This window comes from Phyllostomus discolor, chromosome 3 (genome assembly GCF_004126475.2).
Source record: "Phyllostomus discolor isolate MPI-MPIP mPhyDis1 chromosome 3, mPhyDis1.pri.v3, whole genome shotgun sequence".
Classification (NCBI taxonomy): domain Eukaryota; kingdom Metazoa; phylum Chordata; class Mammalia; order Chiroptera; family Phyllostomidae; genus Phyllostomus; species Phyllostomus discolor.
This window is the reverse complement of record NC_040905.2, coordinates 208,780,055-208,793,695: the sequence shown is the minus strand read 5'-3', so window position 1 is coordinate 208,793,695 and position 13,641 is coordinate 208,780,055. Positions and strand designations below refer to the sequence as shown.

The 13,641-nt window shown below is 58.6% G+C and overlaps 1 protein-coding gene across 5 annotated transcripts in view; it reads left to right on the top strand.

Moving 5' to 3' along the window:
• Positions 1 to 11,794, top strand: part of SH2D3C (SH2 domain containing 3C) — a 35,241-nt gene extending 23,447 nt beyond the window's left edge. For 3 of the 5 annotated variants that reach the window (XM_036022261.1, XM_036022262.1, XM_028525049.2), the window contains 9 exons: positions 2,759 to 2,887; positions 3,006 to 3,460; positions 4,773 to 4,897; positions 6,433 to 6,968; positions 7,934 to 8,049; positions 8,459 to 8,630; positions 9,356 to 9,467; positions 9,820 to 10,026; positions 11,184 to 11,359. In XM_036022261.1, the coding sequence (XP_035878154.1) occupies positions 2,759 to 2,887; positions 3,006 to 3,460; positions 4,773 to 4,897; positions 6,433 to 6,968; positions 7,934 to 8,049; positions 8,459 to 8,630; positions 9,356 to 9,467; positions 9,820 to 10,026; positions 11,184 to 11,359 (2,028 nt within the window). Of the gene's footprint in view, positions 1 to 2,758; positions 2,888 to 3,005; positions 3,461 to 4,772; positions 4,898 to 6,432; positions 6,969 to 7,933; positions 8,050 to 8,458; positions 8,631 to 9,355; positions 9,468 to 9,819; positions 10,027 to 11,183 lie in introns of all 5 variants that reach the window. The other 2 variants (XM_028525037.1, XM_028525042.2) reach the window with 2 other exon arrangements.
• Positions 11,795 to 13,641: the final 1,847 nt, after the last annotated feature.

Below are 13,641 nucleotides of genomic sequence, written 5' to 3'. Positions count from 1 at the left end.
GCTGCATTCGCGCCCCAGCCCTCCCCCTCCTGGGAGTTGAGGACCCCTGGGTCGAGGGTGAGGAGGAGGGCGAGGAGGAGGGCGCAGGGATCCTAGGGTTCCCCACCTCCCGGTGGGTGGGAGGACCTAGTTGGTCCCCCCAGATTCTCCCAGACCACGGATTATGGCTGGAAAAGGGGAGCCCAGCCTCCCACCCCCACTTACAGATGGGGCTACCCAAGCCCAGAGAGGGAAAGTGACGAACTCAAGGTCACACGGTGGCAGGCAGCGTCTCGGGCCAGGCTCCTTACCACACCACCCCCGCCCCTCCCGTTCTTTGCCCCATGTCCCCCCTGCTGTAGCTGTGGTGCTGGGGCAAATTCTCAGTTGCATGCTCTTTGTGGAGGACAAGGACCCCATCAGGCCCGAGTCCCCCTCCTTCCTCAGGGTGTGGCGGGGCGTGAGGAGGACGCTGGGGGCCCTGAAGGACGGGCGAGCCCGTGGAGAAGTGCAGGTTTCGAGAGAGCTCAAATCTCGGCCGCCCTGGTCCTCCCCGCCCTCCCCGCTCACCACTTTCTACCCTGGGCAAAGCATGCGCTGCGTCTTTCTTTCCCGCCCCCGCCTCCCCCAGCACCTACCTGTACACATCACCCACCTCGCCATCTGTCCCCGGAGCCCAGCAGCCTCCCCGGAGCCGAAACATTCATGGGTGCCTCACCGACGGCTCCTGCCCCAGGCTTGCCCACCTCAGAGAGGTCCCCTCTGCCCGCCCAGCACCTCTGCCTGAGGTCCCCTCTGACCCCTCCACCCTCTTCCCCCGCACCTGAGCCATGGCTCCCTAATAAAGGCCCTTTCCCGAGTCCCATCCCCACCCCCCACCCTGCCCGGCCACGGCCTGGGAAACAGCAGACCTGCCCAGCGGCCTGACCCCTCAGACGCCTTCTGTGGCCTCTGGATCAAGCCCAGCTCCCGGGGCAGCCTCGAGTCCCTGCCACACCTGGCCCTGCCACATCTGGCCCTGCCACTCTGCCCCCAGGGCCCTGGCTCGGCCCCTCTCTTCCCAGAAGCTGTCCCCTGCTCAGGCTGCCTGCCTGCCTGTCCCCACCCAGGTGCTTTTGCTTGGCTCATCCAGTCCTTCAGCCCTCAGTGGAAACATCCCCGCTTTGGGGGCTCCCCTCTGACTAGACGAGGAGGGGTGCTGCCATCTGCTCCAGTGCTCTCTGTGCTCCCCTGAACATGCAGAAACCCTGGAATTGCTTTCCGGTGTCTACACGGCCCTCCCGGGGCACAGGCTACCTGTCCCGATGGCCTTGGGACCTCGGCCCCTGGCACACGGGCCTGCCCCTGAGTGGGGGCTCAATCTGTGTTGAAACAATGGACTCGGAGATTCTATACATCTCTGAAGCTGGGAATCAGGGAGCAGTGTGGGTTAAGGTAAACTGAGGCAGTGTGGGAGCAGAGGAGAGCTGCAGGATCAGGCTCAGAGACCTGTGGGAGGTATGAGGAGGCAGGGAGGGGACCTTAAACCCTGGTGAGTAGGGGGCCCTGGGGAGAGACGGTCCCCGAGGCCGAAGCCAGGCCCTTGACTGCCGCCCTCATCTGACCTGCCATCCGGCCAGTTCCAGGCTGGATCTGTCTGTCCTGGAGCAGTCATCTTCAGGGCCTGGAGTTGGGGGAAGGGAGAGGAAGCGATGTCACATGTCCTCACGGTGACGAGGACATCTGTGGGCTAGTCACAGCAGTCACTCAGGAGGACTGTCTCCTTTCATCCTCGCAACTCAGTGAGGCAGGTTTTTACCATCATACCCATTTATCAGAGGGGAAAACAAGGCCTAGAGGACTCACACGCACAGCCAGGAGGGGGCTGGGCTCTGCGGTGGGGACACACCTGACAGCCGGGGCCCCTCTCCTGTTTCCCTCAGGCCGCCACCCCCCCCCCCCAGGCCACAGCGACCAGGGGACCAGGAATGTCCCCCTTTGGGCAGGTGAAGGGGAGAGTCCTGGGCCTTGTCTCCAGTGAGTGACCTTGGGCTTCCCTGCAGGGCTGCCATTTCCCCGTCAGGCAAGGATTGCTTGAGATAGCAAGGAGGAAAGAGCCTTGGGGATCCTAAAGGACACCACAGATGGCTGGGGGGTGGGGGTGGGGGGCTCTGCCTCCCTGCTCACAGCTGTCTTGAGTGCCGTTCTGCTGCGCAATTCACTGTCCCGGCACGTTTCTGCACCCGTTTTAATCCCTGCCTTTGCCAGGGTGTCTGCGGCCCACCTCCCAGATTTACCCGTAGAACTCCTCCCTCCCCCCACTCCAAGACCAGTCCTTGGTGCACGACGAGTGTTTCGTTATTGTCATCTCGTCCAGGACGCCTTCCTGGACCGCGCGGCCTCAAGTAGACTTCGTCTTCGTTCCAAACCCGGCCGGCGCTTTGTCGCTGTCCAGCACTGTGGTGCTGACCGCAGCCTGCTCCAATGCCCGTGTGGCTTTTCCTCCCCTCTTAGCCTAGGAGCGTCCCTGAGGACGGGGCTGGTTTATTTATTGCCTCACGTACTCACACCTGGCACGCGGTACGGGGCCTGCAGAAGCAGGAGGCGCAGTGTGGTGGAGTTAACTGAGATGTCTTTACTTCTGCCAGGACAGGGACTAATGGGCGAGGGCTTGCGGGCACCTGGACCTAAGGCTCCCCGGGGTCCCGGGGAGGAAGGAGCTCCCCTGGTGTAGGACTGGGAGGGAAGGAGAAGTGGGGGGTGCCGGATTGGATGCCAATTCTTGCCGTTTCCCACCCAGTTTTCCAAGGAGAAGTACATCTTGGATTCGTCGCCTGAGAAACTGCACAAGGAGCTGGAGGAAGAACTCAAACTCAGCAGCACGGACCTCCGCAGCCACGCCTGGTACCACGGCCGCATCCCCCGCGAGGTGAGTGGCCCCCTGAGCGGGGCCCGCGGCTCCCCCAGGCCTGGCCGGACCCCGCCGGACCCCGCCGGACCGCGCTCTCCCGGGCTGACCCTGCGCGGCCCGGCCGTTCGCCCTGCAGGTCTCGGAGACCCTGGTGCAGCGCAACGGCGACTTCCTCATCCGGGACTCGCTCACCAGCCTGGGGGACTACGTGCTCACGTGCCGCTGGCGCAACCAGGCCTTGCACTTCAAGATCAACAAGGTGGTGGTGAAGGCCGGCGAGAGCTACACCCACATCCAGTACCTGTTCGAGCAGGAGAGCTTCGACCACGTGCCCGCGCTCGTGCGGTACCACGTGGGCAGCCGCAAGGCCGTGTCGGAGCAGAGTGGCGCCATCATCTACTGCCCCGTGAACCGCACCTTCCCGCTGCGCTACCTGGAGGCCTGCTATGGCCTGGGCCAGGGCGGCGGCAAGGCCGCCGGCCCCGCCAGCCCCTCGGGCCCCAAGGGCAGCCACATGAAGCGGCGCAGCATCACCATGACTGACGGGCTCACTGCCGACAAGGTCACCCGCAGCGATGGCTGCCCCACCAGGTAAGCAAGGACCCCGATTCTGCCACAGTCTCCCCATTTGTCAAGGGGGGGCATCGGTCATGAGAGTGCTGGTGAGAAAGGGGAGGCCCAGTTACAGGGAATGGGGGTGAAATGACGGCCCAGGAGCCTCAGCGTGCTGGGCACGGGAGGAAGGTGGGGTGCCACTGTGAGGCCACGTGGGGTCTGTAGGCACTAGGACCCAGGGGGCAGCCCAGCTCTGCCTTGACCAGCTGTGTGCCCTTGGCCCTGCCACTGCTCCTCTGCCCCCACCCCGGGCTCCTTCCTCCAAAGGGCCCTCACTCAGACAGCCCCCTCTGGCCCAGAGGGAGCCCTGGGTATGGCCCTGTCCTGAGCAGGGGCCTGGTCCCTGCTGCTAGTGCCACCCCTCCCCACCCCTCCCCACCAAAGCAGGCAGCAGAGTGGAGGGTTTCGCTGTGTGTAAACCACCACATGGAGGGTGGAATGTTCTCAGTGACATCTGGATGAGATGCAGTGGCCTCTGGGGCTGGGCGAGACCAGCCCTGACCCCAGAAAAAGCCCCAGCAGCGAGTCATTCCTGAGCCCCCCGCCGGTGCACCTACCCTTGTGCTCAGTGCTCTCCCAGCCGCCCACCCCCCCGCCCCCTACCGGGTGCTGGCTCCTGCCCACACCCCCCACTTATAGATGAGGAAATAGGCCTGGAGAGGAGAAACCACATGCGGGAGAGTGGTAAGACCAAGATACAAACCCAGGCCTGTGAATCCAAAGTCTGTGCCCCTAATTTTCATGGCTTCCCTGGCTGTTCGAGGAGAGACCAGCTGTTCCGTGCCACTAACATGTGGATAGGTCTCCTCTCCCGGGGCCCAGGCTGCACGCTGCCAGCCAAAGAACTGATGGCTGGATACCCTGCGGACAGCAGCCACTTGGCCTGTGGTTTGGAACTGGCCACGGTGATGGTGCCAGGATCCACAGGCCACGCGTGCCCAGGCGTCCAAGCACAGTGCAGGAGCCGTGAGGAGGGGCCAGATCGGCCGGCGGGACTCCTCGGCTTCCCTCCCTGCCTGCTAGCCCCCCTCCCCAGGCAGTTCTCTGCGCTGGGGTCAGGGGTCCCAGGACGGAGCGCAGCTGTGCGGGTCGTGGTCCGTGTGAGCCCTTCCTCCGCTGGGCTTTAGTTTCTGTGCCTGTTTGTTGGGAGGCGGGACTTGGTAACCTCTAAGCCTTTTCTGCCTCTGAAGTTCAGCAGTTCTAGAACGGAAGCAGAGGTGGGGGTCCTCAGGCTGGCTGAGGACCCGGACCTCTGAGCTCTCTGCTCATGAAGTTGTCTGCTCCGCAGCACATCACTGCCCCACCCCCGGGAATCCATCCGCAACTGTGCCCTCAGCATGGACCAGATCCCAGACCTGCACTCGCCCATGTCCCCCATCTCTGAGAGCCCCAGCTCCCCCGCCTACAGCACCGGTACGGCCTGCGGAGGGGATAGGGCAGGTGCGGGGCGGGGGTGCGGGGGTCTGGGGGTGGTGACTTGTGTGTGCACGTGCTCTGGATGAGTTCTGGTAGTGTGTGTACCTATGTGTGTTTCCACCTCTTTTCTGAGAGCAAGGCCCTGCACGAATGCACACTGAAAACCTGCTGGCGGGACTAGCAATGTTGACACGCAGACAGAGCCAGGGCTTGCTCATTGCCGTGATTTATTCAGTCCCTATTGGGCACTGTGCATAACGTGGTTTCCAGTGCCTTCCAGTAGTTTCCAGAACGCAGTGAAGCCTGCTGGAGGCTCACTGTGTTCCTGCACCGGGCTGTGCCCCACGGCCCCACTGGCCGCCCTCCCACTGTGTGGGGGTGCATATAGGGCAGTCCTCGAGGCCCTACATTGGCTGCGACCGAATGAAGCCCCGATTCCAAATGGCGGGCTCAGACCAAGCTAGCCCTGCTGTGCTTTTTGCATTTTGCCCTAAAGCAAATGAGCGGACTTTATGTTTCACAGCGGTTTTAGGCTCCCAGAGAAATCAAGCAGAGGGTACAGATGCCTCGGGTTTTTTTTTTTTTTAATACCAAGAAAATTTCTGTTGTAGAAACAGGCCACTGGCTTATTTTTAAAAGAAAAAGAAAGAAAGAGTGTTCCCAGCAGGCCAGCTTGCATACTGCCCACGTGATGGGCAAAGGGCGCAGGCAGAGGAGCAGCCCGGGAGGGAGCTTTGCCAGGAACGTCGCTGTCCACGCAGCTCGTCACAAACCTCCCCCAAACATGGCCCTCGGCTCAGTTGTAACCGCGCACTTGCCTTCCAAGCGACACCCCTGAGTGGGAAGGCCAAAATCCCTCGCCAGAAACGATCGGTCGGACAGTTTCTAAGCCATGTGGTTTCCTCAAGTCCTCAGGAGCCAGGTTTTGAGTGACAGCTCTCCCACCTGCTGGCGGGTGACCTTGGGCGGGTCAGTTCGCCTCTCTGAGCCTCGGTTTCCTCATCGGTAGAAGGAGGATCGTAAAAGTACTGACTTCAGAGGATGTTGAGAAGGTTAAATGAACTAATGTGCGAAGAAGGATCTCACAGGCAGCAAGAGCTCAATCAACAACGCCTCTGATTTTAGATGATGCTCTCACGGTGGTTGGCCAGTGTGTCTCCAGCATGTTGCCAGCTCCTGGCACGTGTGAACTCACTAAACCATTATCACTCATTCACTGAGAAACAGTTCCATGTGGCACAACGAACGCCAGCACGTGCTTAGCTTCCCTGAATCGCGGGAAGCCCCTACAGGCAGTCCCACGGCTCCCCAAGGCTGCAGCAGCTCAGGGTGGGCGTGCACAGACTCCTGGGGGCCAGCGCTGTCCGGGCATCACTGCTCAGTTTGCTGGAGCCCGCTGGGCCTGGCCTGGGTGTGGGGAAGCAGGGACGCCATTTTTAGGGAGGGTGGAGCTGTTCCTTTGGGAAGGGGGTGTGGGAACCTCCCTGGGGGGTCGCCATGATAACTAGTCTTCTCCCTCTGTCTCCCTGCAGTGACCCGTGTTCATGCTGCCCCCGCAGCCACGTCAGCCACAGCGTTGCCCGCCTCCCCTGTCGCCCGCCGCTCCAGCGAACCTCAGCTGTGTCCTGGAAGTACCCCAAAGCCCCCCGGGGAGTTGGACAAGGGCCCTTATGCCAGCCCCTCCCACACCCTGTGCAAGGCCTCCCCGTCACCATCCCTCAGCAGCTACAGCGACCCGGACTCTGGCCACTACTGCCAGCTGCAGCCTCCCGTTTGCGGCAGCCGCGAGTGGGCAGCGGCTGAGGCCTCTAGCCGGCAGGCCAAGGGCTATGGCGAGAGGCTAAAGGAACTGTCGGAAAGCGGGGCTCCGGACGGGGACTGGGGCCGGGCCTTCACGCCCCCCGTGGTGGAAGCTGCCTCTTCCTTCAACCCGGCCACCTTCCAGTCCCTGCTGATCCCCAAGGATAACCGGCCACTGGAGGTGGGCCTGCTGCGCAAGGTCAAGGAGCTGCTGGCAGAGGTGGACGCCAGGACGCTGGCTCGGCATGTCACCAAGGTCGACTGCCTGGTAGGTGCTGGGTGGGCATGGGGACGGACGGAGCAGCACCCCTGTGCCCTGGCATTAGGACAGGGATCCGGGTGGTGAGGAGCCGGCCCCTCAGTTCCCCAAATACAGTCAGTGGGCCTGTGTCTGGCTTCATGGCCGTCCCTTACTTCCTGGTGCCTCTGGGCCGGTCACTTGATCTTTTGAGCCTCCATTTTCTCCCTTCTAGAAAAGCAAACAACAAAAAAACAAAACAAAACTCCACAGGACATTCTTGCTTGCTCCAGACACCAGTCTGGCGCTGGACACGGGCAGTCCTGCAACTCAGTGCCGCCTGACTGTTGGGGGCACTGTTTGAGTCCCGTGCAAGTCTGGCCGGTCCCGGGACTGGGTGAGACCCAACTCCCCGCCCCCACGCCCCCTGGTGGACAAACTGAGCAAAACTCATTACCTGGGCTCATGATGGAAGCCCAGGGTGTTGGCTTTGAATGAATCTTTGCCCGTCTGTGGGCCCCGACTCTCTCTGCACCTCAGTTCCTCGCTCCGAGGCTTGGAGGGCACCGATTATTTGGCCGTGTGGGTCCCCAAGCTCGGGAAGCAAGGACAGGGAGTGCAGGGATGTGGCCCCGTGCAGAGCCCTGCAGTGTGAAGGGAGCGACCCTGGCTCGGTGACCCAGTGAGTGACACTGGACACGCCCTTTCACTCCCCGGGACTCAGGTCTACCTGCTGGAATAAGGTAGTCCCGGTCCTTAACCTCAACTGAGTATCTAACACGTCAGACACCCCTGGACATTTTCCCACGGATCCCCCAACTTCACAGGTGAGGAAAATGGGGCTCATTCGCTCCATGTCAGAGAGTTAGCAATAGAGCTGGAATTCAAATCTGGCCTCCCAGCCAGGCCGCCCTCCTAGATGAAGCTTTCTGACTCCCAGATGGCTTGGGCCAGCCAAGACAGGAAATTAATCAGCCCTCTGGGCGTCCTTGCAGGTTGCTAGGATACTGGGCGTTACCAAGGAGATGCAGACCCTAATGGGAGTCCGCTGGGGCATGGAGCTGCTCACCCTCCCCCATGGCCGGCAGCTACGACTAGACCTGCTGGAAAGGTGAGGAACATCCCACTCCGCCACCCCCGCGCCCTGTGTCCTTTTTGCTTTGGCCAGTTGGCCAATCATAGTCTCTCACCTAGCTCCCAGGGGCTCTGGCCACGCCCCCTATCCCACTGACCAATCGCAACTTGTCGTCATTAGCCCCGAGCAATTCCGGTTTTCTAAAGACAGTCCTTTAGGGACTCACCTTTACATTCTCTTGACCAATCACAGACCACGAGTCTTGGCCCCGCCCATCAGCTTTCTCACCCTGGTAGCGCCCGGTAATCTCATGGATCCTTTACGACCTCCCAGTTCGGTCTCTGCTCTCTACCCACTCGGCCCCCCAACCACGGGCAGTGGCAGGAGCCCTCCCCGCCCCCCTGGCTCCTTGGTCCCGCCCCCCCTCACCTGGCCTCTCCGGCAGGTTCCACACCATGTCCATCATGCTGGCTGTGGACATCCTGGGCTGCACCGGCTCTGCGGAGGAGCGGGCAGCGCTTCTGCACAAGACCATCCAGCTGGCGGCTGAGCTTCGGGGGACCATGGGCAACATGTTCAGCTTCGCCGCGGTCATGGGCGCCCTGGATATGGCCCAGGTACGGAGGGGCCGGCGCAGAGGGGGTTCAGGTAGACTGCCTTAAAGGGCCCTGGGGTGTGGAAGAGGTGAGTTCTCTAGGGGCTGACCTGTTCCAAGACCAAGTCTTCCCTCTCCTCTGGGCCTCAGTTTCCCCACTGTGAAGTGAGTGAGGTGCATTATAGGAGTCTAAAGAATAAATACAAAACGGCTATCCCTGAATGAGCACTCACTGTATGTTGGGGTGCAAGTGCTGCACTAAGTACTTCACAAGCACCGACTCCACCACACATCTCACCAGGTGAAGGTCTGTATCGTCCCCATTTTGCTTACGGAGAAATTGAGGCAGAGCAGGGATTGCCTAAGGCCACACGGTGAGAGGCTGAAAAAGCTGGGATTTGAACCAGGTCCGTCTCATTTCAGAGCCCGAACCTCATCACACCACACTTCCTCTCCTGTGCCTAGTAAATAGTTCCCGCAGGGTCCTCAGGGCAGTGGTTCAGCTCCCAGCTCTGCCATCTGTGGAATGGCCTTGGGCAAGTCCTTCCCTCCTCTGAGCCTTCGTTCCCTCATCTGTAAAATGGGTTGTTGCAAGGGCTCCGTGAGGACCTGTGAGAGGAAGTCAGTTAGCACTGCCCCGGTGCCTGAGCGGTGGTGACACCACGTCTGGGCGTGCACTCAGCAGGGCGGCCTGTGGCCCCTGGCGGGCCCCTTCCCTGGATGGTCGCTCACAACCGCTCTCCCCAGATTGCCCGGCTGGAGCAGACGTGGATGACCCTGCGGCAGCGACACACGGAAGGCGCCATCCTCTACGAGAAGAAGCTCAAGCCGTTTCTCAAGAGCCTGAACGAGGGCAAAGGTACCTCCCCCACATTGCTGTGTGACCTTGCGCAGGTTTCAGCCCTCTCTGGGCTAGCAGAGACTTTCCCCGTGTGGCCAGTGGGGAGAGCTCGGCTGAACTCTGTGCAAACTCTTCTTGCACTCGCTCTGCACCTGGCAACTGTGTGCGCTGGCCGGGTTCAGCCCCTGGGGCAGTGGACTTAGTTGGAGAAATCCAAAAGGAGAGGTCTGTCCAGGAGTTAGGAGCCCTGGGGACTGTCTGGGACCTCAGGCAGGCCACACCCTGCCCCTCCTGCATCTCTGTTTCCGGGAGCCCTGTGGGCAGTGGAGCCCTCGGGGTCTCTAAGAGCCTGCTGTCTCCCTCCCTGCAGAAGGCCCGCCACTGAGCAACACCACGTTCCCGCACGTACTGCCGCTCATCACGCTGCTGGAGTGTGACTCGGCCCCAGCGGAGGGCCCTGAGCCCTGGGGCAGCACGGAGCACGGCGTGGAGGTGGTGCTGGCCCACCTGGAGGCCGCCCGCACGGTGGCGCACCACGGAGGCCTGTACCACACCAACGCTGAGGTCAAGCTGCAGGGTGAGTCACGGGCCTTCCGCTTGCTCTCCCCTTCCCTCCAAATGCCCATTCCGGTCTCTCTACCCCTCTGTCCTGCCCTGTCTCCCTGCCTCATGTTTCTCGTCCCTTTTCTTCCTCCCTCACCAGTTCAACAAGCAGTTGTTAGTGGCAGGCACCAGGTGGACACACACGATTCAAAGAGCATCGTAGCTGTGTGTTTTAGCTTCTCCGAGCCTCAGTTTTCTCCTCTGTGACATGGGCGTCCTCACAGGCCGACTTCACAAGACTGTTTGCGAAGCACCCGGCCTGGTGCCCCGAGGCTGACACAGACCTGCCCTGCCCTCCAGGGGCGCTCAGCCTAGTCGAGAGGTAGAGCCTTCCTGGGCAGGGAGCAGAGAGAAAGTCGCTTCAGGGAAGCCATCTTTTTTTTTCTGCTTTAGGCATTATTTAAGTCATAAAAGTTCAATGTAGACAAATTGGAAATTAAAGCTGAGTGAAAACAAGGTAAAAAAAAAAAACACCTCACCCAGCCCTGGTTGGTGTGGCTCAGTGGACTGAGCGCTGGCCTGTGAACCAAACGGTTGCTGGTTTGATTCCCAGTCAGGGCACATGCATGAGTTGTGGGCCAGGTCCCCAGTTGGGGACATGCAAGAGGTAACCACACACTGATGTTTCTCTCCCTCTCTTTTTACCTCCCTTCCCCCCTCTCTAAAAATAAATAAATAAAATCTTTAAAAAATAAAAATTTAAAAAATCACCCACAGTTACCCAGAAGTACCTGCTGCGAGCATTCTGATGTATGTCTTTCCTGACTTTTTTCTTCTTCAGAAAGAAAAAAAACCATTTTTTTAATTCACTTACAAAATGTGTATGTTTCTTAGGGAAGATTTTAGAACTTCCAGAAAAATACAAAAGAAAAAAAAATTACCCAAGCCATCCTTCCCATTAATGTCAATATTGTATGTTCTAGTCGTTTTTAAATTGGATGTGGCACATAGCAGGGCAAAGACGAGGAACTGAAGTGTGTGCCCGTGTTTATCAATACACCTTGCTGAATCTCTGGCAGAGCTGGGGACAGTGTCCCCGAGTGGGGCCCAGAGGGATGTGGTGGCTCTGGCGAGAGCCCCAGCCTCCCCAGCTGGACGGTGGTCCCCTAACCCCTGTGCCCCTCCCTGCAGGGTTCCAGGCCCGGCCCGAGCTCCTGGAGGTGTTCAGCACTGAGTTCCAGATGCGCTTGCTCTGGGGCAGCCAGGGCGCCAGCAGCAGCCAGGCCCGGCGCTACGAGAAGTTTGACAAAGTCCTCACTGCCCTGTCCCACAAACTGGAGCCCGCCGTCCGCTCCAGCGAGCTGTGACCCCCATGGACCCTTCCCCTCTGCAGCTGCGGGCAGCATCGGGGACAGAGGGGCACGGACCTTTCCCCAGAGCACCCCAGGGACACTGTGATCAGCCCAAGAATGTTCTGGGCTCAACGCCAGGATCTCCCTCACGCCTCCAGGGCTCTGCATGGACCCTGGGCTCCGTCCCACCGGCTACACACTCACCAAGCCCCCCTTCAGGAAGAACCGGAACCCCTGGTCCTCCCTCCGGCTTCTGCTCCCCCCACTTCCTGCCGAGGTGCCCTGTGTTGGAGCTGTGGGAGGCTCCTCACGCCTCCTCACTCTCTCCAGGCATCTGCTCCCCACCAACGCCAAGGCCTCCATCTGGCTGTAAATAAGTCTTTCTGTTCTGTAAATAGGTGTACAGAAGCCATGGTCTTTCTTTCATATAATAAACTTTTATGAATCTTTTTTCTGTCTCTCAGGGGGCCTTGGGATGGAAGCAGGCAGCTTTTCTTAGGTGAAAGAGGAAAGAATTCATTCAATAGATACCCATATTTTGCCATGTATAATGTGCTCCCATGTATAATGCCCACCCATGTTTTTGTGCGCATTATACACGGGGTTATTGTATCCACGTATAATGCGCATCCTTATTTTTCCCTCAAAAATTTGGGCAAGCCCTGGCTGGTGTGGCTCAGTGGATTGAGCACCGGCCTGTGAACCAAAGGGTCACTGGTTCGATTCCCAGTCAGGGCACATGCCTGGGGTGTGGGCCAGGTCTCCAGTTGCGCACACACGAGAGGCAACCACATATTGATATTTCTCTCCCTTTCTTCCTCCCTTCCCCTCTCTCTAAACATAAATAAAATCTTTAAAAATTTTGGGGCAAAAAAGTACACATTATACATGACAAAATGTGGTATTTATTTAGCACCTGGGACATTCCAGATCGTACCGGGAGCTAGAGTTACTGCCAATACTAAACACCTGTCCTGGAGGAGCTTACCGACAGTGGGGGAGATAAACAGCCAGTTCCCACCATTGGGAGAAATGCTGACCTGCCCCCTTCCAACCCCATTCCCTGCCCCTGCGAAGCCACAGCAAAGGTTCCCACAAATGCACGACCAAGGATCCCAGGTGTTTGGGGTGGAAGGGCTTTTGGAAATCTGGGGTTGTACCTCCCGTCTGGAAACCTTGAGAACCGTGACCTGGGTCGGGGCAGCAGAATGAGGAAGCCTGGAGCCCAGGCATCCTGACCTGGAGTCTTCCTCTCTCCTCAGTAGTTGGAACTAATTTCTTTTCAGGCTTTGAAACGTGGCCCCAGAATTTGTGCGTGTGTTGAGTGGGGCAGGAGATCTTTGAAAAAGGATGTGAACACAGTTGTTTTTTTTTAAAGATTTTATTTATTTTTAGAGAGGGAAGGGGGGGGAGAGAGAGGGAGAGAGAGAAACATCAATGTGGGGTTGCTGGGGGTCATGGCCTGCAACCCAGGCATGTGCCTTGACTGGGAATCGAACCTGTGACACTTTGGTTCCCAGCCCGAGCTCAATCCACTGAGCTACGTCAGCCAGGGTGAACACACTTGTTTTGATTCCGTAGGTGGGGGAGGTAGGCAATGTGGTCCCACGACCAACACGAGGGCAAGCCAGGCTAGAAGTTCAGGGAGCCCGTTTGCTGAATTCGGAACATCTGGGTTTCCCTCGCTTTTAAATCCTCTGTGAGACGCTGGGTAACGTAGTGCAGTAGATCTTTGGTGGCAGCCAGACTTGCATTCAGTTCTATTGTTTACTAGCTGAGCGACCTTGGATATGGGTGAGGCTTAACCCCTGGGGTTCCAATTTCCACCTCAGCAAAATGGGACATTAACAGAATCAGTCTTAGGGTTGCGTCACAGCATTTAGCACATAGTAGTGCAAAAGGAACCAGTTTCAAACATGTGTATGTATATCTGTCTCATACATAATGGGTTGTCAACGATCATTTATTGATTATTTTGAGCCAAAACATTTTTATGTGCTTGCATTTCATTGGAATGCCACCATTTCTCTTTATGACAGGTGCTGTTAACGTTTTATAAGATTTGTAAGGCACCTCACACTAATGGCGCACAGTAGGTGCTGGAAAGCTATTAGTGAGAGTTCTTAAAGAAAAAAAAAAGAAAAAGGAGCTTTGCAAGGTGTGAAGGTGCCGCACAAGTTTTCACTACAATTGTGGTAATAATTTTTTTTTTTTGAGCTACTATGATGGTACCCTAGTTACTGTGGCCATGGAAACGCGGCCCGCCATCCCGGGTTGGACAGGTCGCGGGCTCCCCC